At 45.0% G+C, this 24,131-nt stretch overlaps 2 protein-coding genes across 3 annotated transcripts in view; both read left to right on the forward strand.

The window, feature by feature from the left end:
• Positions 1-24,131, forward strand: part of LOC106811103 (trafficking protein particle complex subunit 10-like) — a 32,653-nt gene that overhangs the window by 4,096 nt on the left and 4,426 nt on the right. The window contains exons 2-19 of one of the 2 annotated variants that reach the window (XM_014814636.1): positions 5,343-5,424; positions 5,975-6,110; positions 6,901-7,100; positions 7,744-7,939; positions 8,486-8,597; positions 15,365-15,612; positions 16,607-16,753; positions 17,242-17,353; positions 17,610-17,686; positions 18,241-18,332; positions 18,848-18,988; positions 19,208-19,308; positions 19,714-20,045; positions 20,337-20,531; positions 21,299-21,437; positions 22,035-22,147; positions 23,241-23,378; positions 23,803-23,906. In XM_014814636.1, the coding sequence (XP_014670122.1) occupies positions 5,343-5,424; positions 5,975-6,110; positions 6,901-7,100; positions 7,744-7,939; positions 8,486-8,597; positions 15,365-15,612; positions 16,607-16,753; positions 17,242-17,353; positions 17,610-17,686; positions 18,241-18,332; positions 18,848-18,988; positions 19,208-19,308; positions 19,714-20,045; positions 20,337-20,531; positions 21,299-21,437; positions 22,035-22,147; positions 23,241-23,378; positions 23,803-23,906 (2,665 nt within the window). The remainder of the gene's footprint in view (positions 1-5,342; positions 5,425-5,974; positions 6,111-6,900; positions 7,101-7,743; positions 7,940-8,485; positions 8,598-15,364; positions 15,613-16,606; positions 16,754-17,241; positions 17,354-17,609; positions 17,687-18,240; positions 18,333-18,847; positions 18,989-19,207; positions 19,309-19,713; positions 20,046-20,336; positions 20,532-21,298; positions 21,438-22,034; positions 22,148-23,240; positions 23,379-23,802; positions 23,907-24,131) is intronic. The other variant, XM_014814637.1, reaches the window with a different exon arrangement.
• On the forward strand, positions 9,543-11,230 carry LOC106811105. Its single transcript, XM_014814638.1, has 2 exons — positions 9,543-10,557; positions 10,618-11,230. Exons 1-2 carry the CDS (start codon positions 10,071-10,073, stop codon positions 10,932-10,934), a joined length of 804 nt encoding a protein of 267 aa, XP_014670124.1. The 5' UTR covers positions 9,543-10,070; the 3' UTR covers positions 10,935-11,230.

A 24,131-nucleotide genomic window follows, 5' to 3' on the forward strand; every position in this document is an offset into this window, starting at 1 on the left:
CTGGTGGAGAAGGAGTAAGAGGAGAAGGGAGAATCTGCCAACCCAGCCCCCCCTGTACATCAATGAAATGCCGCCGAAGCATGGCACGCGCTACACGCGGTGTACGCGCTCACTGACGCTGTATATAATCTGTTCAGTTGATCTGCGCCGCGCTGCGCTGTATACGTGCCTGGGGCGGCATATTGATTGATGTACGGGGGGCGAGTGCAGGATTGGGTGTGCACACGCACACGCACACGCATACCCACACTGTTACATTATTTGGGCGTAAGTAGCCAGTTGACTGATCTATATATATAACGTTATATATATGTAATTATCTCCTATATGTTATGTGTAAAGTAAATAGATCCATTTGGCATCAGTGAACACCCTGCTTTTCTGAACAGTGAACACTTTTTCTCGGTCCCATGCCCTATTTTATATAGCAAAATCACCCCAAAGGAGTGAACACTCATAATCCACCCACAACCCCCTCACCAATGCATCAGTGGTTCACACAGTAGTGACGTCCTTCCCTCTGTGTTGATATTACAATTAACACAGGTATAAGACGCGGTCAGTGGTCACCACTCACACTCTCACCTCCCCTCAGAGGTGTAGATCCATATTTGTTAAACAGTAGCTTGTTATAATAGTGTAAATAAATAGAACTAGCTATTACCCGTCCTCCAGACGGGTTTGAGTTGGGTATGATTTGAGGAAGGCGGTTTAACCATTTATCTCTCATTACAATGTGAACAAAAAACTCCGTTATTACAGCAAAGAAAGGGCGCCTAGTAGCGAACAACAAATTGGGAGCTTTTCTAGCCCGTCTCTACCTAACTGGGTAGTGCGATCCCTCGTGCAATGGGCAGAACTGCAGATTAGAGCGAAAAGCCGCTTTAACCTAACCCTAGGAAAGGACCGGAGTATACTGGCGTTGAGAAGAGGCAGCGAAATTGCAAAAGTGGCCGCTACGCGGCGTTTGAGCGCTTCGCGCGGATATCCGGCTGCAGATCGTCTAGTCTCGATGAGCTGGTGCCGATGCTAGAATGGCCATTTGCGAAAAGCGATTTGAAAGGTGATATGGAAGTTGAAGCTCGTGACTGGAACAAGATGGCGTCTCCTCGACTAATGAAGACTCACATACCTTTTCATCTGCTGCCTCCTGACATCACCGAACGAAGGAAAACACCCAAGGTGCGCCGATTACACAGCTTATCTTTTCGATGTTAATGTCATTTCGACTGAACACATAAGCACGCACATCGGATTATAGGTGATAACCATTGTAGAAAGACTAATATTCCTTGTTTCGACAGTAGATATTACCTCTAACTGAAGAAAACACGCGTGGCCTTAACACACCGGCGTAGCGCAGTAAAGAAACAGAATACAATACAATCCAATCCAATGCAATGCAATACAATACAGTACAGTACAATACAATGCAATACAATACAATACGATATAGTAGTACAAATATAATACAAACTTAAATTCCTCGTCGCTAGTTACATGTTCTATATATAATCGCTGCCACGTCTTTGTATCAACGTCTTACCTGTCTTCAATGATATGCTTAAAGGGATAGTAGACTCTAGGATTTTACTGCATACAACTGTACTTACTGTATAACAAATCGTCTATACCCACATCTATTTGTCACCAGATACATAATTTAATTGTTATAAAAAATTACACATCAACGCTACGAAATTTGAACGGCGCCATGACACCCGCGAACGTGCTGCAACCCCGAAGTTGGGTATTTGCCAATTTATTTTGCACGTTACAGACCGAGGGCTAATCACAAAGGTGCAATTATATTCATACCTAAATGCTATTTAACCGAAAGATGTTCATTTTAGGACAAATTTATCCATAATATAACTGAAACTATATGTCGTTTATAAGATATTACAATCCTTTTTCTTTTAAATTCATAAATAAGAAACACCCTCGGTCTGTAGCCCTTGGCTGAAAAGTGGTTTTGCGCAACTTATCAGATCGTGCGCTTTGAGTGGCGCCACCGTCGTTGTAATTAAACTGTAGTCGTTAGTTTCAAAACATTTTTTAATAATATTTTTAATGGTGATTGAACCATGAAACTTTTTATGTAGCATAATTTTAACCTAAATTAACTGAAAATAACCCTAGAACCTAGAGTAAACTCTCCCTTTAATGAATGTGTTTATCTTGACATTATCATAGATTGTTTACGTCACGAGAAATCCGAAGGATATGATCGTGTCTGATTATATGTTCACCGTCAACTTCCTGTCATTTGCATCTTACGAAAACATCTATGCCAACATGTCATTCGAAAAGTATTTGGAACAAGGCTTCTTCGATGAAAACGGCAAGTAATGACAATTATTCTATAAAATTTAATGAATTTGTGATTATGAATTGGTAATGTCACGGATTTATAAAACAGTAGTATAGGATATCAAACGTTGGCGTTTCGAAATTAAATGAATATACGTTGGTTCTATATTTACAGTCGCATATGGCGATTACTTTAATCACAACCTGGAGTTTTGGGAGAGACAAGACTGGGACAATATACTCATTGTAAAGTACGAAGATTTGCTACAGGTAAATTAATTTGTTGTCTATCTATTTAATAATCAATCAATTGATCGATTGATTCATCCATCCATCCATCTATTACAAACTCTACCATGTATATACATATATATAAATAGATTTCGTACGCATGTACATACACAACTATGTTTCTCAATTCAACAAAAAGCGGTTTTTCGTATATTTCTGTAATATCGCGATGTACAGTAGCAAGTGGGTTACTGCAGACTCATATGCCACGACCGTACTGCTCTTTAAACAGGACCCACACAGAGAAGTCACGCGCGTGGCCAGGTTTCTGGGGAAGGACCTTAGCTCTGAGCGGATCCACCAGATTACACAAGAAATATTTAAAAAATCAAAGTGGTTATACATCATATAATTACACTATCTATCATTGATTGACATTGGTCTCAGCTAAATGCATAACTTTTTTCGCCATCTGTTCACTAATCATCATACTTATCCACCTAATAGAAAAAATCACATCCAATTATCATAAAATATTTAATTACTATTCATAAAAATTTATAAATTTTTATACATAACGTGTGCATTATGGTAGAAAAAAAAAAATTATGCAAATTAGGTAGGGTTTGGCAATTATATAGCATATTATATAGACACAAACAGTCTGTGGTGTCACACTCGTCTGGTTCGTTTTACAAGATTTCATTGACAATATCTTTAATGCAAAATTGGTATTTCCTCTCCACCCTGTCGATAAAATGTCTATATTAAAGTAAAGATTTATAAAACATGTCGGAACGCAGCATAACCTATTTATTTCAAACGCCATCGCTACAAAGCGGGCATAGCGCCATCTACGGTCACAAATTGTGATTCATTTTGGTTTATAAATTATTATTGCGATATACAGATGGCAATCGTTTCTACTATAATGTACGTCGATGGTTGCTCAATTAAAACTGACCTCTTCTTACTCACTCATTTGTGTCCTTTTTTTGTGGTGAGCTACAGTGTCATTGACACTTTCATTGACTTCGCAGTGGCACATACCTACCATAATGTAGGGTGAGTGCCCCCCCCCCCTTCGGGAAACCTGGGTTGACCTCATACCTAGCCATTTCCCCTAATTCGCTTATTGTAAATATAGTCACCCAAGTTGCACGTTAAATTAAATACGGGTGGTAACGTAGGATCAACATAGTATGAAAAATACAACCTTGAACAACTTGCCATTGTGTTTGTTGACATTGTGTTTGGAATACACTGACATGCATACACAGCTGAACAAAGATTAATAACAAAACTTTTATTACCAGAACAACAGAGCTATTAGGGGCAGATCTACGATATTTGAAAGGGGGGTGTCCAGGAAGAATAAAGGGCACTTTTTCCTGCTTGATTTTTCTGGTGTTTTAAACTTACTATTGCGAGATTTTTGCTCAGAAAAACTAAATATAGCTGAATATAGTCTCACCTGACAGCGGAAATATCACTGATTACACCAACATTAAAAACACTAAGATTTTATGCAGTTATAGCATAGAAAAATGGATTTGACCACATCATACCAGCAATAAATTTTATCGTATGCCGACTCTCAAAATCACAAATGACGCCTTCAAACCAAGTGCATAATTAAAACAAAAGGGCGTGCAATTCTGTGTGGTAAATATTATTGAGTTTTTATGTCAATAATTCAAAGCACTTTCTGTCATTGTCATTCCCGTGTTACTATCTGACTGGTAATCGACAAGCTTCTCTAATAACAGACTTTACGCAGCATTAGTACTAATGCACTCCTGTTACGCTAGTATGAATGTCTGTGTTTACACTCTGACATGATTTCTGCGGTGCGACTATATATGCATTATTGCACCGTGATAGATGTCTCACGCTACCGCGAGAAAGTCCGAGAGATGGCAACGGTAAACATAACTTTGGCGTTTTTAGTTTGGTTTATTAGGAATTTTTGGCAGCAAGCATATGCTGCCAAAATTGAAAGCAGGCAGCAAACTGACCATTGTAGGCAGCAAAACTTCTGCTTGCCTCCCTTATTTTCTAACCCTGCTATGGTGTGACGATGAAACTGATTCGAGAGAAAGTAGTGCATAGTTAATCCCACAGTAGCACGAACATTTAATATTGCTGCTTTTAGTTGTCTATCTAGATTCTACTAGACAGTGTGAAGGAGCAGTCAGGATATGCAGTTGAGACTTTGTTTGGAGTGCTTTGCATTCAGAATTGAATCATCCCAAGTCCACATCCACTCATGTGCTTGACAGTTTGGAATGATGTTTAACAGTATCCATTTAATACTATATATCCAGTGTTTGAAATAAGGGAAAAATTTTGCTTGTCCGACGGACAAGCTACAATATAATTTTGCTTGTCCTGCAAAATGTTAGCTTGTCCTGATTAATAACATAGAAATATAGTAAATGTGTAATACATTTAATCAAATTAAATTTTATACCTGTTATCTTACTTTGTAATTTTAATACAGTTCTCTAACAGTTCAAATTAGGCACCAAACTTGAAAGAACATAAAGAAGCACAATTATTTATTTTAAGTTATTAATTGTCTTAACAAAGTTGAAGCGATGGTAAAAATTGCTCTAAAAAGCTGCTTGTCGAGCGGACAAGCTACTGGACAGGTCTACTTGTACTCCGTGGAAATGGACAAGTGAGGACAAACGGATAACCCTTATTTCGAACACTGTATATTGTATATTGAGTATATATACTCAGATGGATCACAATGGCAAGAGTGTGTTACGAGTTATTTGTGCACGTTTCAGATGCGGGAGATGCAGCTTTGTTCTTAGCTCTTCATGCCGGTCTCGCCGGGGCACTACCCAGAGAACAAGTGGAATGGCGGCGGTGAGTGAACACTACTATCCAATCCCCCTTACATGCAGCAGTGCTGCCGCACTTGTGGTTGACATGACTAATGTGATTGTATAATTACATAGCTTGATCAATGTCTGTGGCTCGTACTATATAACAGGGTACATGGAATACCATAAAGTCTGATCTTGGATATCCCTATGCCATTTAACAGTAACATTTAGCAAATCAACTAAGTACTACATTCCATATAAATTTATGCTTTTGAAATCTGTACCTGGCTATTCGGTGGGTATTTAAAACCACTGCCACATCAGACAGGTTCATGTCTATATTTGGTATCAGCATCATTATCTAAATTGAGATGCATGGGTGCATATAAAAATATTTTAGTGCTATCCGTTGGTTTGTATCAACAAGGAATAGACAGGGTCGTACTGAATTTGTTGGCTTTGCTGTTGCTACTACTTCTTTTAGGTTGGTGACTGTTCAGTTTCAAACCATCATGCAAAATATAAATCACAGAAGTCTAACAAAATCTAGAGTCACAGAATCATGGAATTAAACCAGCCATCATTTACAGATCGTATGGACGTGCTCCAAAGACAGTCCTGCTGGATGCAAATTTTGTGCAATTCTCCGAAGATATCTTACCTAAGCATCCAGAGGTGGCGCTGCTCGGTCAACCTGTCTTTCACACGTACTGGACAGAATGCAATGTAAGCTTTTCCATTTGCCATTAAATCATCTTATTATTTACTAGCGGGATACCCGGCTAGTGGATACCCGTGAAGTGTTCCCGTCAGTTTGCGCTGTTATTATCATCTACCATAGTTTATTCTGGATTTGTACTAAACGTTTAAATGTAGTAAAAAAATTTAAAATTTGAAATTAACAGAGAAGTAAAGTGAAATTAAGTGGCAGAAGTACATACTAAACAGTCGAAAAGTAAAGAAACAGAATTTCCCGAGGTGGGATTTGAAACCAGAATCAATGGTTTTGGAGTCCGATGCTTTATCCACTTGGCCATCTATTGACGAATAGAATTTTTTTTAATTTTTAACTTTTTAACTTTTTTAAATTTTGGTTGCAGCCAGAACCATCTCCCAGACGTGCTGATTCTGAAAATATCTTTAGTTTTCCTCCAAGGCTGCGGAGTTCTCTAGTTATGCGCGAACACACTAATTCGGCTGAACAACTTTATATATATATAGATATTATATCATCTGTTGCACTCACAATTGAGGATTTGTTTTTTTCAGTGTCGCCATGCTCTTGAGACAACAAAGACTTGTATTTCATAAAAAAGTTCTATATAATTTAGCCTCAATGTAATTGTTATTATAATCTATAGTAATTACTTTTAATGTGAATATTACATATAATTTGTGTGCAAGTGCAAATATTATAGTAAAGCAAACCTATTGATCCTACTTGTAACTAATTAAACATGCAGATACATACATACGCACACATGCACACAATTTTTATATATTTATTTATTTGTAGGATGTGGATGCGTACAAGGCAGCAGTCAAAGAAGAGATTACCACCTGGCAGGCATCACTGAAGAACTATGGCATCACTGATTGGTTGATTGTTGCCGTGGTGAACACTGAAAGTAAAAAGGGGAAAAAGCCAAACATCTTACCACGCACAAGCGTGGTGGACAAGATCAAAAGTGATTTCTGCAGCAAACAGAATGACAGGTAACCACCAAACAGAACAACATTATCGAAGTAATTAATGTGCTAGACCTTGTGTCTTAATTTAGGTGCATAAGATATCTGGCCTCTTTATATTCATCCATGGGTAGCTGATGGTGAAGTCACTGGTATTCCAGCCAGACATTTGGTTAAGACATGTATATGACTAGGCTGTTGCTTGCTGCTGCTAAACTTTGTGAGCTAGATTAAACAATCTTGCGTGTAGATATTCTCATACATGAGGAAGAAAGCAAACAATTGTTGCAAGAAAGCCAGTATTACAAAAAAACTATGGATGTCTTTATCATTCTCTACTTTTGATTTGGAACAATAGAAATTAATCCTTTGTTCGCCCCTATTCTCTACCTAGGGTTGTTGGCAAAACGATGATATGGAGTTAGATGTAAAACTAGGAACATGATAAAACCTTGGAATTGTATTACAATACTCGAGCCACGATTAAGTCATCATTTTTTGCCAACGTCTTGTGACAAAAAGTTACGGCTAGGAGTCGAGGACTAATCTTACAAATAATCATCATTGTGGCAACAACCTTCTAGTGAGAACAAACATGCAATTTTCCCCACAGCTGTCTAGCACAGAAAGTAATGTTGCGATTAATTATGGTTCCGACAATGACCACCAGGTGCTTCGTGCTCTTCGAGCCGTTCAAGAGTGACGTGAAGAGTGCCGAGTCATGGCAGACGCTGCTGCAGCGTCTGCGACAGCTCATCTTGCACGGTCTCAATCGCTACCTGAGCCGCTTCGAGGAGAACATGCGCTCGCAGCGTGAGAAGCGCACCGTGCCCGGCTGGAGCTTCTGCAACTACTTCATGCTGCAGGTGAGCTGACATGCGATGCCGAGAGAGAGAGAGAGAGAGAAAACGAGAGAGATGAAGTCATTCTGGGGTCATCCCTCCTCTCTTGGCTTCGGGTGGTTGGCAAGTGGCGCCATCTAGAGGCAGGACTTGGCAGATTCAGTTGGGAGCGTAGGTTGGGTGAAGAGTTTGCAAGGAAGTGCCATCTGGTGGTCAGACTTGTTATTTCCCTTTAAGAAATGTACATATGCTGTGGGAATTCCACTATGCGTAATAAAAATCTGAAAACGTTGAAAACACTACTGCTATCGATCTTTAAAAATTATCTTCTGCATTTGATGAACAGGCTTGCCCCTCCTTGTTGTATTTAGTTTTGAATATAACACTATGGCCTTCACCATCTTGCTGCAGATATTTACTATCTGAGGCTGGGAAGTCCACTCGGGATGCCTCGATGAAGTTATTTCTACCCCTGCATTCGTGTGTATAATGTTTTTATGCATGGGGCCATTTGTCAGCTGGTTCTTTCGTGATGCCAGAGGTCTGAGCAGAAGCTTTGTTTATCTACAGGAGGAGCTGGCGTTTGTGTTTCAAATGCTGGGACAGTATGAAGATGCACTGGTGCAGTATGATGAACTAGATGCTCTGTTCACGCAGTATGTCGTTAACTACAGTGCAGGAGGTAAGAACGTTAGACGCTGAATAGCCCTCCTGTTGTGTTACGTGGCGAGTGACGCTCGGCAGTCAGAGAGTTTTTCAGTCCAATTACAGAAATGTATGGAAATGTGTTGTTTTGTATGACTTGCCACAGTTGCCATAAAAAGTCTGGTTCCCAACTTTTACCCCAGAATGCCTCTAACATTCACATTTTTCAGAAATCCCACTAGTCTACAAGTATAATTATCTACTTTGAATACCACACTCATTCTAGACCTTCTTATTGTATTTGGCAATGTTGGCACATTGTTATTCTACAAATTCTTATTCTTATTTTTTTTTTCTGCGACTTTCTTTGGCATGCATCTCCTCCTTAACTGTAGGACCTATCGGTATGTAATTTTGCTGGAGGCAGCATTAAAATTAAAGGAACTGAATAATATACTGTAATAAAGGATAACTGAAACAATGCCTGTGCGTTGTTGCATATTTGAGCTTGTACAGTGCTGCCACCTATCGATCTATAACCATCGCCTGCTACTAGCAAATATAACTGCGTTGCTCTCTGACCTTCTTTCCCGCTGGCTCTCCCTGCCTCTCGTACACGTTCCGTATAAAAACTTGCCTTACTTAAAATGCGAATATATTGCTCCATATACAGAGCTAAGTGTTACATTCATACCTAGAAATAACAGTGGCCCGTATCCGCGTTCGCACGCAGAATTTGCTACAGAGTATATAAACTACTTGTAGATTAATGACAATCTTGGTAATTTCCAAATACAGTGTTCGCTCTTGCAGCGAAGACAGCCCTCTAGTTAGATCAATAGTAGAGAAACTATCCGGCTAGTGTTCCCACTAGCGGCCGTACGCCGGTGCGGGCTCTGCAACTCCCGACCATGGAAGTCCAAGTCCCGTCACCAGAGTGCGGCCAAACACTTCCAGGCGGAGCACGGCATCGCCAACATCAGCACCGTAGGCGTCTTTCTGTTCTGTCAGGCAGAATGCCCTACGGTGACGGCGGCGGGGGAGCGCCGCCACATAAAGAATTGTCGTGAAAAACCAGCAGGAGATGTGAATCTAGTCACAGCTACCGAGCTACACAACAGCAGGCTGATGCTGCTCTAACCCCCTCTGCAACTGGGCCTCTCAAGCAACGCAAGGAACTCGAGTTGCCACGTCGCTAGAACACCACCTCTCCAGAAAGCATGGGTGCGACGTTACATGTCACTGGAGGTGCTCAACCTGTCGGGAGGAATTTGACGGCTACCGCGCCCGCAACCATCAATGCAGTGCGGCCACTGTGGAAGAAGCTGATCCAACCTCGCCCCAACCAGACCCGATCAGCTCTCCGACGCCTCTCGGAGAGTCACCTCACATCTCGGCCGACTCCACAAGAACGGGTTGCTGGCTGACGGACTCGGAAGTCACCTCCATCTTTGATGCCTTGGCGGGACAAGACCTGATCACCACCTGCTCTACGCACCTGGTCTCCGACATGCCACCGAACTGCTTCCTGGAGGAAAATTTAGTCGACTTCCATCACCCCTGTTTCTTGGCACCGGTCAACGTCATCGACCAACACTGGATCCTACTATGGGCCGACCTCACCTCTGGTGCTACGTGCCTGGTCGACCCACTGGAGGCCAACTCTACGCCTGACCACGAACAACTCCTACGGAGACTTCTCCCCAGGCTTCAGACCTGGGCAGACCTCAGTGGCTTCGTCTTCCCCCTGCACCAGACAAATCCACCGCCGCACCAACTGCAGCCTAACAGCCATGACTGCGGAGCCTTTGTCGCGGTCTACGCAGAGAGGATTGCCGGCAATCTACCGCTGGCTCTCATATCCACAGAGGAGATCTGCGACGTACGCATCAGGATGCATGCTCATCTAGAGACACCGCCGGGCACGCCTGCCCTGCTGGATGAGTTGCCTCCTGACACAATGGAGCTCCCATTGCCTGCCGCGCTGGACCAGTCACTGCCTTCATCACAAGATCTGCTGGACCATGCAATGCCTGTCTACCTGGACAAGTCCCTGCCGGTCCCTCCAGACTGGTCCCCACCTCCACATCCAGTGGCGGCCGTGGTGGAAACACAACCTTCCCTGACAGATCCGGTGGGCGAGGACGGCGCTCTGCACGGGCCGCAGTCCTGCTGCGAGTTCTGGTCGGCGCGATTCGATGCATGCGCCTCCCTAGAGGACTTAGAAAGAGACATTGGTGAACTCTCCAGTGCCTGGCTGGACCGGACCAGGCGCCACCTAAAGGAGCAGGACCCTGGGCCCACTAGAGTAGCACGCCCCCAACAGGGGCAGACACGCCGACCACCGTTTATGGTTCCTCCGGTCTACGTATGAGAGGCCAGCGTTGTCCCCAGCGGCTTTAGACCATGCTCTGCGCGCATTCGACTTGTGCGCCTGGACGGCGCCATCCCGGGAACAGCTAGATCTCCTGAGTGGACCGCCGACCCGCCACGAAATAGCCGCCCGTATGAAGCGGGCCTCCAATACAGCACCAGGAGCAGACCGCCTGGAGTACAGGCACCTCCGCACAGTGGACCGGCAAGGTATCCTCATGGAGAGGATCCTGAGTGCCGTCCACCGACTAGGGATCCCCGCCGCCTGGAAGGAGAGCAGAACGATCCACATACATAAGAAGGGGCCAACAGACGATCTGGCTAACATCCGACCAATCAGCCTGCTCACCACTATCTACAAGCTCTTCTCCGAAGTTCTGGGCTCACGCTTGACGCGAATCACAGTCGAGCTAGGCTGGATCTCCCCAGAGCAGAAGGGCTTCCTTCCGAGCATCCGGGGCATCCAGGAGCACACACACCTGCTACAGTCGGCCATTAAAGATGCCAGGCGAGACAGACGGGACCTTGCCATCACGTGGCTAGACCTGTCGAACGCTTTCGGTTCAATCCCTGAGGGAGTACTGCACCATGTTTTCGAGAGCCTGCCGATTCCAGCAGACCTGAGACGTGTCCTTCTGGACGTCTACACAGACTCGGTCTGCAACTTTCTGGCGGGCAGGGACTCCTTTAGGATGCGACCGACCGCGGGTGTTCGGCAGGGCGACGGCGTGTCGCCCGTCGTCTTCAACCTGGCGACAGAGCCTCTCCTGCGTGCGGCCAAGGACCCCTCGGGACTGGCTTCCAGCTCCTGGGACGCACCCTACGCACAACCATCTACGCCGATGACTCCACCCTGCTGGGGAGCTTAGTGGAAGATCAGCAGACCTCCCTGGATCGAGTGTCGCAGGCCGCAACCACACTCGGCCTCCACACCAATCCAGGGAAGTGCGCCTCCCTGGTCATGGAGAAGGGAAAGTAGAAGACGGATGATGGGGCCCTGAAGCTCTACGGGGTCCCCATCCACTGCCTCCGCCAGGAGGAACAGGAAACATACCTAGGCATCCCTATAGGGTGCAAACTCCTGTTCCGGCCTGCGCGAACACTCCCGGAGAGGCTCGCCAAGACCCAGGACTCGCTGTTGGCACCCTGGCAGAAGATGGAGGTCTTCCGCAGCCACCTCCTCCCTTCTCTATTCAACTCACTGGCCTCTGGACGGACGGAGAAGGCCTTTCTGCAGGATATGAACACGACAATTCGAGCCTTCCTGCGTACGGTGACGAGGACCCCAGACTCTTCCTCGCAGGCCATCCTCCACGAGGAACGTCAAGCCGGTGGACTAGGCATCCTCCCCCTTTTGCAGGAGGCAGATGTCTGGACCGTGGCTCGGGCTGCCCAGCTGCTGGACTCACAGGACCCGGACGTCAGAGAGATTGCAAGGGCACAGCTTGACAGGACAGTCTCAAGGGCACTGGGAGAAGACGCCCTGGACCCCCTTCCTTTCTCGGAGTTCGCAGCTTGCAGCTCACCAACGATGGACATCAAAATTCAAAGATCTTCCTTACCAAGGCCGTATGGCTAGGGGTCTCGCTCTGGATCCCCACCCGAAGGAGGTCTCCCACCTGGCCTCCTGCTGGACACCGCTATCATTTGAGGACTGGCGCCACATACACCGATCGCGCCTCAGCCTCCTCCCAGTACGCGGAAGCCCTTGGTCTACCCTAGCGGACAAGTCCTGCTGGCGCTGCCTCACTGAGCTAGAGACGACAGCCTACGTCATCTCAGGCTGTCGATCCTCCTTTCCACTCATGACCGAGCGCCACAACGCAGTCAAGCTGGCGCTAGTCAGCATGCTCGAGGCAGCGGGTCTTCACCCACGAGTGGAGACTGCAGCCCTCAGCAACCGGCTCATCTCGGACATACAACTAGACACCCCCGACGGTCTCACCATCATCGACGTCGCGGTGGTGTTCGATGAGCCGGCCAACATGGAGCGCGCCCACACCAAAAAGAAAGAGAAATACGAAGATGTCGGCACTGTCCTCCCTCTCATCGTTGGAACGACCGGAACATGGAGAGAGGCCAATTATGACAACATCCCGGGCTACCTCAACATCCCCCCAAAAACCTGGGCAACCTTTCGGAAGAAGTCCCGTCTACTAGCCATCCAGGGCACAACGACGAACTTTGTTCATGTTAAATGTTATGAGTACCGTTTTTAGATATACCCGGCCATGTCGTATGGGTCGCATCGTGTTATCTTTTCACGAACAGTTTTATGTACTCTTTGTGTACTTCATGTACAATTTTATGTTATCATACATGTTTCATTGCTAATTCAATAAACTACTTTTAAAAACGAAAAATCTGTTCTTATCAGCTTAATATCTGATATGTCCCCTACCGGGGACCAGAATATTAAACTGATTTTTGGCATTGGGAGGTGAGGTCAGTGCTTGCACTCGCACCTCCACGGGTTGGTCTGGTATTGCAGTACCTCCAGAATCGGCCCACTCCCCATGGGAGAAAAACATAATCAAAAGACATGTAGTTTATGTACGTTTTATAGTTGTGAAAATACTGTGTTATTGTACCCCCCTTCCTTCGTCAACGAAGGGGGTATACTGGAATCACCCTGTCTGTCTGTCTGTCTGTCTGTCTGTCTGTCCGACACCAGACTTGTGCGCAGATCTCCTCGAAAAGTACTTGACCTATTTCACCATACATCATCATCATACATACATCATACATCATACATCACACCTAAGGTAGTTGTCGACCTGCAATGAATTTTTTGGGTCCGACATTTTCGGAAAGGTTTATGGCCGTTTATCGTAATTAACCCCGTTTGGTTATATATGACATGCTGACGCCATCTAGTGGATTATTTCATACATAACTGCCCACCCACTTTATACATAACTGGCCAGACACTACCCACGTACAATCAAATGCCCTGGCCACCGCGTTAATTCGTGCCAGCTGTTTGCCAAAATCGCCTCCTTCAGATAAGCGCACATATAAATAACGGCCCCACATGTGGTTATTAAGTCCATCTTCTCTCTTCTCTTCTCCCTCCCTCCCTCCCTCTGTCCTTCCCTCCCGCCCTCCTTCTTCACTGTGTGTTTCTGTATGTGTGTGTGCGTGCGTGCATGCGTGTGTGCATGCGTGTGTGTGTGTCTGTGTGTGTGTCTGTGCGTGCGTGCGTGCGTGCGTGTGTATGTGCTTGATGTTGTTCATGTTTCGCTCTGTGTTTGCTTGCGCCTTCTGTGGCAGCTGATTTTTCCCATAAAACCGTTCGTTGACAAATTCTACAATACACGTAGAGGCACCATAACAGCTCGAAGCGGGGGGGGGGTATTATTAGTCCCTCTCTGGGACAATCGTTTTAGTGTTTATCAAGTGTTGACTCATAGTATTTGGTAGTTCATACACATGCTCAAAGATATGCTATCATGTGTTTAATGCATGAAAGTAAAACAATTTTTCTGTGTGTCATATCGAATATTTTACCATTTTAAAGGCTGGCCGTTTGTTTAGGCTTAATGTGTGGTGCCCAGCGACCTGGATCGAGAAAATATTGTTAAATTAATCGGCGTCACAGCCGTAACTTGCAGCATCATCCTGAGTTTTGGACCAGAATGCAAATAATTTTGGTAGTTGCTGCTCTAGCTGCAACCTTATCTCGAGTTTTCGGGCAGACTGCCACTAAAGCTGAGAGGGTCTATGTCCTCCAGGGTACTGGCCGGAACGTACCTGGTACTATCTACAATATTGCCGCGACCGTACACTCGCCTACTCCACTAACGAGTCTAGGGAGTCGCCTACGCCTACTCCATAACTCTAACCCTAACCCTAACCCTAACCTTAACCATATCAGATAGTTACCAGGGTACGTTCCGGTATACCGGACCGTACCCAGGGTACGTTCCGGCAGTACCCTGGGGGACGGACATAGACCCTATGAGCGCCACTAAACCCAGCACGCACGAGTGATTGTTTCGGTTTCGGATCGCAGGGTGATTGCAGCTCTGCATTGCAGCTGCACGGTGACCGATTCCAAGCATCGAACAAGTTTGACATTTGCAATCGGTTGCCGTTACGACGCTGCTGCTGTCTATTCTGTGCCGCACAGATGCAATGTGTTTCATGGGTAGAAATTAACTTTTGAACAAGGGAGTCCAACGGACTGGACTCCCTGCCCTCAAAAACAGGGAGTCCGCAGCAAAATGAGGGAGTCTGTAGGTTGAAGTTCAAAATTAAAGATTTGCTGAAAAAATACGGTAATTCCGCGAGGCTGTGCTCTGGAACGAACTAGTTAGTATAGCAGAATTTTCAAGGAGTCACACGGACTCCTGCACATGTCAAATCAGGGAGTCCGGCAGTAAATCATGGAGTTTTCGCGTTAATTTCGCACCCTGTGTTTTCCGACAGACACGACTGAGTGGATGGCTACGTTCATGCGTCCGTGCATCTGCTGGGACGGACTGTCGCTCGCCGTGGAGACGAACGACGGGCGGCGTGCGGCGATCCAGCACGCGACCGCGCACCTGCTCGACTTCCGCAACTACCTGTTCTCACGACAGTGCGCGCTGCTGCTGACACTGCGGCGGCCGTGGGAGGTCGCGCAGAGGTCACTGCCGTTCATGCACAACTGCGTCAATGAGTTGAACCTGCTTGAGGTGAGGAGCAGCAGATCGCCCCCTCCGTCGCCCGCGACAACGCCTCGCCGTGTTCTCCTAGCTGATCTTATTCGCATGTCTCTTCAACAGGTTGCTCACTTCTCTCACGATGTCTCTGCATGTTGTAATGTCAGTAAGTCACTAAATTACTCACTGCTTCCACAGTGTCTGTCGAGTGTCCTGTCCCCATATTTGTAATGTCAGTAAGTCACTAAACTACTGACTGCTCCCATGGTGTTTGTTTTTGGGTAAGTCACCAAGTTACTGGCTGCTCGCATTGTGTCTGTTTAATGTCCTTGTGTGTGGCTGGGTAAGCAAATAAATCAGTGACTACTTCCACAATGTCTGCCTAGTGTCTTTGTGTGTTGTTGTGTAAGTTCTAAATTACAAACTACTCACTCATTGTCTGCTTTGTGATCTTGAGTGTTTTTAGGAAAGACATTGACTACTGCTGTAATGTATTCCTAGTATCTGTGTGTTGTTTGGCAAACCGCTGATTACTCTCACAGTGTCTTTGTGTGTTGTTTGGTAGGGTACTTTTTACTCGCAGTGTCGGCTTAGTGTTTCCCTGTGTCTTTCATCGAGTCACTGGTACTGACTACTTCAACAGTACCTACTATCCTTGTATGTCATTAGGGAAATCACTCCAATAGCATCTTCTTGTTGAGGTAGCGGCTAGGTAGCCACGTTACACCCGAATTGCATTAAATGTCACCTCCAAGTTTACCACTGTGTTCTAGTAGTGTGTGTACTAATAATGTGTACATTAGTGCATTCACTAGCAGTTTGTGTACTAGTAGTGCATTTACTAGTAGTTTGTTTACTAGTATTGCGTGTACTAGTAATACATGCAATTGTATTGTGTGTACTAGTAGTGTAGTTATTGTAGTGCATGTACTATAGAATGTGTACTAGTACTAGGTACCATAGAATATGTATTGGTAGTGTAGTTACTATAGTACTTACTAGAGTTTTATCTGTATTATATTTGCAGATTGCCATGCCAAAGGGCTCAGTATATTGCTGGGTGTTCCTCAGTTGCCTGGAAGTATTGGATAAATGCGAGAGCGCCAGTCATCTGACTGAGTTTGAGTCGTATTCGCTCTACACCGCAAGCTTGTGGAACTATGCCCGACTGAAGGTACGCCGCGGTCCCTTGTAGGAGCGATATCGAGAGTTACCGCTGGTTCGTTTGTGATTGTTTAGTGCTATACTGTGAAGGAAAACCTAGACAGTACTTCAGAGTTGATGAGGAGAGTGTGGAGCTTTTGGTTTAGCGTGAGGATAAGGCTTGGGCTTGCGATGCAAAATTAGCATTATAGTTAAGATAGTGATGTTTCTTTTGTTGTTGACCAGGAATTTGAAGCTAGCCTAGATGAGTTGCTAGAAGTCCAGGATCAGTGTTAGTTGGCACAGTTGCTAATCAATCATTTACAGTACACAATCTATTATCCGAAGTAGTCTGGTCAAAGGGCTTCGGGTAATATATTGTGTACTGTATCCTTGTTTCCTGTCTCACTTAGTTAAAGTAATGGTTTTCTTGCATATTCGACTCTACACATGTTTATGACGGTATATGACGGTTCATGACGGTGTGATTAATGCACCTATGTACATTTTCTATTGCAGCTCCATGCGCTTGGAGAATTATGTGGCCTAATGCCAGGTACAGAATCGTCGTCTGAACAACTCAACATGGTAGTCGACTTGCTGTCTGGAATGGGACAAACAGAGTCTGGAAGTAAGGTGTTTCAATTTCAAGTTTGGAGGTTTCTAGAGAGCATGCGTGTAGCTCAAGCATCATTTCTGTGCGTCCTTAAGCATATATGTTAATGAGGAATGATGTGGAATTGTGAATTGAGTAGTACTTTGTTTTAGTGAGCAGAGGCAATCATTGAATTTGTTTGCGTGGCAGATGCTGTGAGTGGTCATTGCTGCAAGACGTCAGATAGTTTGTGGTCGGTTGCATACTCACAGATTTTGACATCATTTTGCAGATTCAAAGAAGCCTGGACCCATGGACAAATTGCGGGAAGCGTTGTCTTCGGAAGAATCCTTTAGGAAACACTACCTGGTAATTTGATCATTGCTTTGCTTTTAGAGTGGGGTTAACAGTAAGTAATAGCGTTCACCTAACTAATCCCACTAGCGCTCCATACCCAGACCAACCCTCACCCATATGAAGACTAACAACCAAGGATTATTGCCAGCGGCCAGCTAGATTCTGACCACTCGGCAGCTGACACTTCTACCAAATGATGACCAGTTGTTTAGAATTGTTTTCTTTCAAATTCCATTGACCCTATGTTACTGTCTTTACTTCGTTCGATGTCAAACCTGGATTAAGCTTGGGCGACTATAGTTCGAATGAACGAATCAGGGGAAACAGGGGTATGAGGCCAAATCAGCATCTGGCATATCTCGCATACTGCCTAACTGTGTGAGTTTGCTACCTGCTTTTTTTTCCGACAGCAACTACTTGCTGCCTGGCCAAAAAATTTAGTCGAACTCAGATACATACGGGACTGTTCTATATAGTTACTAATATGATGCAGTCATGTACTAACCTGAGGCAAGAGGGCCTGTGTTTAGAGCGATGTATACATTCAAGATGGCTTTCCTTTACAGGAATTGTCAGAATTGGCCATGGGCACGTTCAAGCACATTGGTAGGCTACGGAGTGCTAGACTGATTGGCAAGGACCTCGCTGTTTTTTACATGTGAGTGTAGAATATATAATACCGCACTTGTATGAAACAGAAACTCCTATTCTTTGCTTAGCGTTATTACAGAAAAAGTCGCACGACCTATAGTGAAACCTACTTGATATGATAGGATCTTGCTGTGCAAAAATGAAGTTTACACTGTTTATGCAGTGACTCAGAATCACTTGACTTTATGGTTCACTCAGATATTGGTAGGCACAGGTTACAATGTTTATCCAAGTGTTGAAAGGTCATGTGAATTTGAGAACCAAGATGGTTGTGGTAGCCACATTTAGCAACTTAGAAGTAACTCATCAAATGCTGTGAGCATCAAGCAAAAGTTTAAACGAAATGGTCTGTTAGTCTCTAAAGACTTTTTAAGTCGAAGTATCCATGCAGAAGCAGATTCCCTGGAAAATTGTAAAATCTTTACTCCGTTTTGTGTAAGGAAATTCACATTTCGATTGCGCGACTGCCTTGGGTATCGACCCTCTGTGTGACATTTGCTTGTTACTATCCTCCCTCGCTAGGAAGCTAGGGGAGCTTTACATGGCAGAGAACTACCTACAGGAGGCACTGAAAATGTACAAGAAAGAAGGCTGGGAGAGTATGGTGGCGGACACTCGCATGGAGCTGGCAAAGTGCCAGCTGCAGCAGGGCAACTATTACAAGTATCCTTGTTGGCAGCCAACCAGACTGCTCGTGTTGCGTTTCAGTTGACACCGACCATGAATTGTGTGCGTGTATGCATGCGTGCGTGCGTGCGTTTGGCATGCGTGTGCGCATGTTCATATGTTTATCTGCATACACATGTGTGGAACTCTGTGCAGGTGTGCTTGTTTGAATAGATAGAGAAGTCGAATATATGGTATTTCTTAACGTAAACGTAGATATGTCAAGACATGTGCGCATCTAGCAAGTAGCTTGATGCTGCCAGCTGACACTAGGCAGGAATACTACGACGAGCTGATCACCACTGTGAGGACATTAGGTACATATCTGTCAGTAGTAAGCGAGATGGCATGGCGATCGTTTGTTTGAAACTGACGTAGTTGTTGTTCATTTACAAGCAATAGATTTTGTTTATTGGTAGATAAAATAGCAATTATCTATTTGTATGCAAAGTAGCTGTTAGTGAGTGGAGTAACGGGTTTTGTGTGTGGGTGGTATAGTTTATTTGCGGGTGAAATGGCTGCTCTCTGTAATAATGAATTTAGTGGATTAAAGAATGAATTCAAATTGTTGTTTTTGAACGTAGAGTAACTGCATTTTTGTGTAGCTGCTCTTTGTTTATGGTGGATATTATGCGACGTTTATTGTTTGTCGATGGATAAATCGAATGGATGGATATTCCGGATGTCGTCATGCGTCGATCATTGCTGCTCTGTTTCCATAGAAGACATAGTTCGGATGAAGGCAGAGCGTATCTTTGAGCTGACTAGTGCCGAGGTGGCTCCTGCTACCGCCGTCACCCTCGGTGACACGGTCACTGTCACCCTGCACGTCACCAACAACCTTCCCAGCGGCGTGCTGTGCAACATCGCTTGCTCGCTGCGCCACACGCCACGCGACCGGTCCGATGATGACAGCGGCGGCAGCAGCAACCAGATGCGGTCGGCCAGTGAGTCGAGCCTTGGTAGCGCGGGATGCGGCAGCGACGCGGCGTCGGCGACGGGTAGCAAGCACGCGGCAGGAGCGACGCGCGGCAGCCGGCGTCTGCGGATTCAGGTGCGCGTCACGTTACCGCCCACGTCGTGGTTCGTCCTAGAGCACAGTTAGACTGTGTGTGTGCACGTGCGTGTGTGTGTGCCTGTGTGTGTGTGTGTGCGCGCGTGTGTGTGTGCGAATGTGTGTGTGTGTGCGCACGTGCACGTGTGTGTGTGCGTGCATGTACGTGTGCGTGCCTGTGCGTGCGTGCCTCCGTGCGTGCGTGCGTGTGTTGATGATGCGTACATCATAACATGAGTATCATTTGTCTCTGCTATGCTGACAGACGACGTCGTTGCTCTCTGTGCGCAGGAGACCATCGACAGGGTGACAGGCACGGTGTACGTCAGCTGTCGCAACTCCAGCGTCGTGCTGCAGCGCATGGACAGCGTGCCGTCGCTGACCTTCAGAGACGCTGAGGTCGCCAAGGAGGATTTCTCGCACTGTCTGTGCGCGACGGCGGTCATGCTCAAGCCTGGAGCGAATGCCGTGCCGCTACAGGCGAAGGTGAGGTGCTGCTGAGAGGAAGGTAACTAGGTGGTGAGAGGAAGGTAACTAGGTGGTGAGAGGAAGGTAACTAGGTGGTGAGAGGAAGGTAACTAGGTGGTGAGAGGAAGGTAACTAGGCAGTGAAAGGAAGGTAACGAGGTGGTGAGAGGAAGGTAACTAGGTGGTGAGAGGAAGGTAACTAAGCAGTAAGAGTGGTAAATTTTTAAGACTGTATTAGGCATTTAATTTTTCACGATATATAACTTTGTGTAGTCACTGTGTGACTTCTGTTTATGTTGCAAGTTAATATAAAAATTCGCATAGCTGTGTAACTACTTTCGAATTAAAATTCGTGTGATCTTTGCTACATGTGTGTTTATGCAATTTACTTTATTCCATGCATATCCTGAGCATATTGATCTATAAGAAAACAACACGAATCCCAGATCTTAGAACAACGTATCTTGATTATCATTATATAGATAAATCGTCACACCTCTAGTCATTACGTCAGTATTTTCATGACGCCAGGGAGTAGAAGACATTGTGGGAGGTTTAGCCATGGTCATATATGTGCCACAAATTGATCACTTATAGTACCAACATAATTGTGATCAACTAGGCATTATGACTTATGCCTCTGTCAACATGAAATTACCTCCTCTAGAAAGCTATCCGTGTCCCGCGTTTTGTGGTTTGAAAGCCAATTTTGAATTTCCAAACTTGGTGTTAGGGTATTTATTGTGTTGCAATCGACTGAATCAAGTCATTGTTTCGTCTCAACAGACGGAGAAGCGAGGCAGCTACGCGCTGCGGCAGGCTTGCATTGAGATGGCCAGTATGGAGTTCCTACAGTGGCTCCACCTGCCTGTATCATACGACGTCGTCTGCGAGGAACCAACCGTGTTTCTCACACCAGATAGCGGTAGGTGTATTGTGAATGCTCGTATACGTGTTACGAATACGTGAATACTCTATTACGTGTCTCACGACCCACGTATCATGGTAACTTTCCAGTTTGCAATTTATTTCGACCACTAGATGGCGCGAGTAGCAGTAAATCTAACATCTGTGTTTGCCAGTATCTATGTGCACCCGTATCTCGTTCTCTTGCAATATAGCTGGCACGTTACTCACATCTATGTTGAGCCCATATATATATATATATATATATATATATATATAAACACCACTATATATTTATATGTATGTATGTGTAAAAAAAACGTGTGTGCTGGTGGATGAAAAGATGTAGCCATGTTCATGCAATCCGCTGGTAATATAATCAAGTGTAGTCTCATCAGGAAAGGAACACTCGTCCACCTTTTTCATGTTAAGTATACAATCAGGGTTACGGACAGGTACCTCTGTAAAAGACCTTGCAACATAACTGCTCACCAAATTCAATCAAACACATATCTATTTCATAAAAGAGTTGTCCAATTGAAAAAATTGAAAAAATTCATCGCTAATTACGTGACGACAAAAATCGTAAATTTATGCGATCTGTTTAACGTTGCAGACATGCTAGCAGGGCTGCCTCAGCATCTGGACCTGGTGCTGAACAGTGGAAGCCATGGTATAGAGGATGGGGTTGTCATCAAGATGATGTCTTCAGCTGGTCTGTCGCTGCAGGTAAGGGTAACAGGGTCTTCTTCTGCTTTGTCGTAGTCTCTCGTGGATGGTCCACACTGAGACGTCAGCTAAGGGCTGACCTCCCTGTTGATGATTCTTCTCCACCTCCCTCGATCGACTGCATCGATCGTACATCATCAACTTGACTTTCCATGTGTTTATGGTGGATTTTTACTGGTTGCATGGCCTTGCTAACACCAACCACTATTATCGGTATAGTGTGTCCTAGCCCTTGCCTAAAAAGGCACACTCTGCAAGGCAGTAGGTGGTTTGAAATCAGAGTTTTCCTTCTCCTAGACACTGTGACCTCGCAGGCTAAGGATTATTGCCAGTACCCAACAGTTTGGTCCGCGACTGCTTATTTGGATATTCGCAGCTAACCTATATATCTACAGGCTGTTCGGCTATCTGCCACCCACCGACATGCCCCGTGGCAGATGTTAGCTGCAGGTAATCGGTTAAGATTACCCTTCCTGGGGGAAGGGTAACAGGGTGATAGCTGATAATTGCCTGGTTATGTATGATCATAATACGAATAAGGTATCCTGCTGAGCATGGTATATAGTGTAACTCTTAAAGGTAATGGTAAACTCTCCTAAAATTACATTTAATTTTAATTAATATTGCTAATGTGAATAAAACTTACTATGAACTGAACTAACTACGAACACTAGATTGTAATTGGAACTACTTACAATGGTGAAATTGGAGAGAATAGATTACACATCGCCATAGAAACAAAATTATGTGTGTATTTCTAAATGGTTGACGTTACATTCTCATGATGTGTGTCGTACTGACATTTACTAGATTGTGTCAAGAAGATTGTGGGTAGCAGCGGTACAATGTACAGTGCTATGAATGTCACCCCATCCCCCAAGTCCAGGACTGGTAACCTTGAGCAGAACTAGCGCTAGTTTTCTTAATTTCACTGTAGGCTACATAGTAGACACATCAAAATATTCGAAATCTGAACTGGTTGGGTTTTCAGAGTTACGTCCCAGACTAGACTGATAGTACAACAGTTGGTCGCAGGCTCTTGCAGGAGTCTCGTTGCACGTAAGGCTTTATTCTACAATTCGTTGTCGTGCAGGTGGAGAGTGGTGCCGTCACGATACTGGACCAGAAGGAGACGTCTATGATGCTGAAGCTGCCGGGTGTTGCGGCCTTTGAGACGCTAGCCATTGCCATGACCGCCGTCGCCGACCTAGCATTCTCACGCAGCCAGAAGGTACGTGCGTGCGTGTTAGACTCAGAGGTGCTAGTGTCGACCTAAACTGGAGCAAGTACTGTTCCACAATTCTAATCACGCATGGGTAGAACGTACGATTTACTGACTATAGTGCCCATGCATAGGTGAAATGCGAGTGAGGGCAAATTTGTAGAAGGTTAATTTAGGATGAATTGGTTTACCAGAGGTCAGTTACTGGACAATCAAATCAATTCCAGTGTATTATGAGGCATTTCCAATGTAGCTTGATATTATGCTCGTTATCTTTCAAATCTCAAGCGAACGCACAGTCGATGTGCGAATAGGAAACACCGACAACTGGCGAAATGCACGCACATGTCTATTCCTGATCACAGAGACACAAACCACAGTGTGGGATGGGGCATTCTGTGCTCACGCTGCTACATGGATATTTCTCTTTTAGATCATGCTGTACTGTCCGTGGAGTGATTCGGCACCCTATGAGCTCTGTGTCTCGCTCCTGTCTCCCTTCACCGTGTCCCACTCACTGCACACGACAGGAAAGAGGTAAAGGTCATGGCGTTTGTGCTTTATATCATCCTATTTGCTCGACTTTTCGCGTCAATATTTTACTGCTGCTGTTGCGGCAGCGGCGGCACTGATGGCCACAACGGTGACAGACTGACGTTAGTGTGACAATGAGAATAGCAGTGATTGAATCTGACATTGTGCTAAATACACATATCAATATTTACTAGTACGTACAAAGTCTGTCTGCAAAAGTTGCGACAT

Source organism: Priapulus caudatus, unplaced genomic scaffold (genome assembly GCF_000485595.1).
Source record: "Priapulus caudatus unplaced genomic scaffold, Priapulus_caudatus-5.0.1 Scaffold504, whole genome shotgun sequence".
NCBI classification, from domain to species: Eukaryota; Metazoa; Priapulida; class Priapulimorpha; order Priapulimorphida; family Priapulidae; genus Priapulus; species Priapulus caudatus.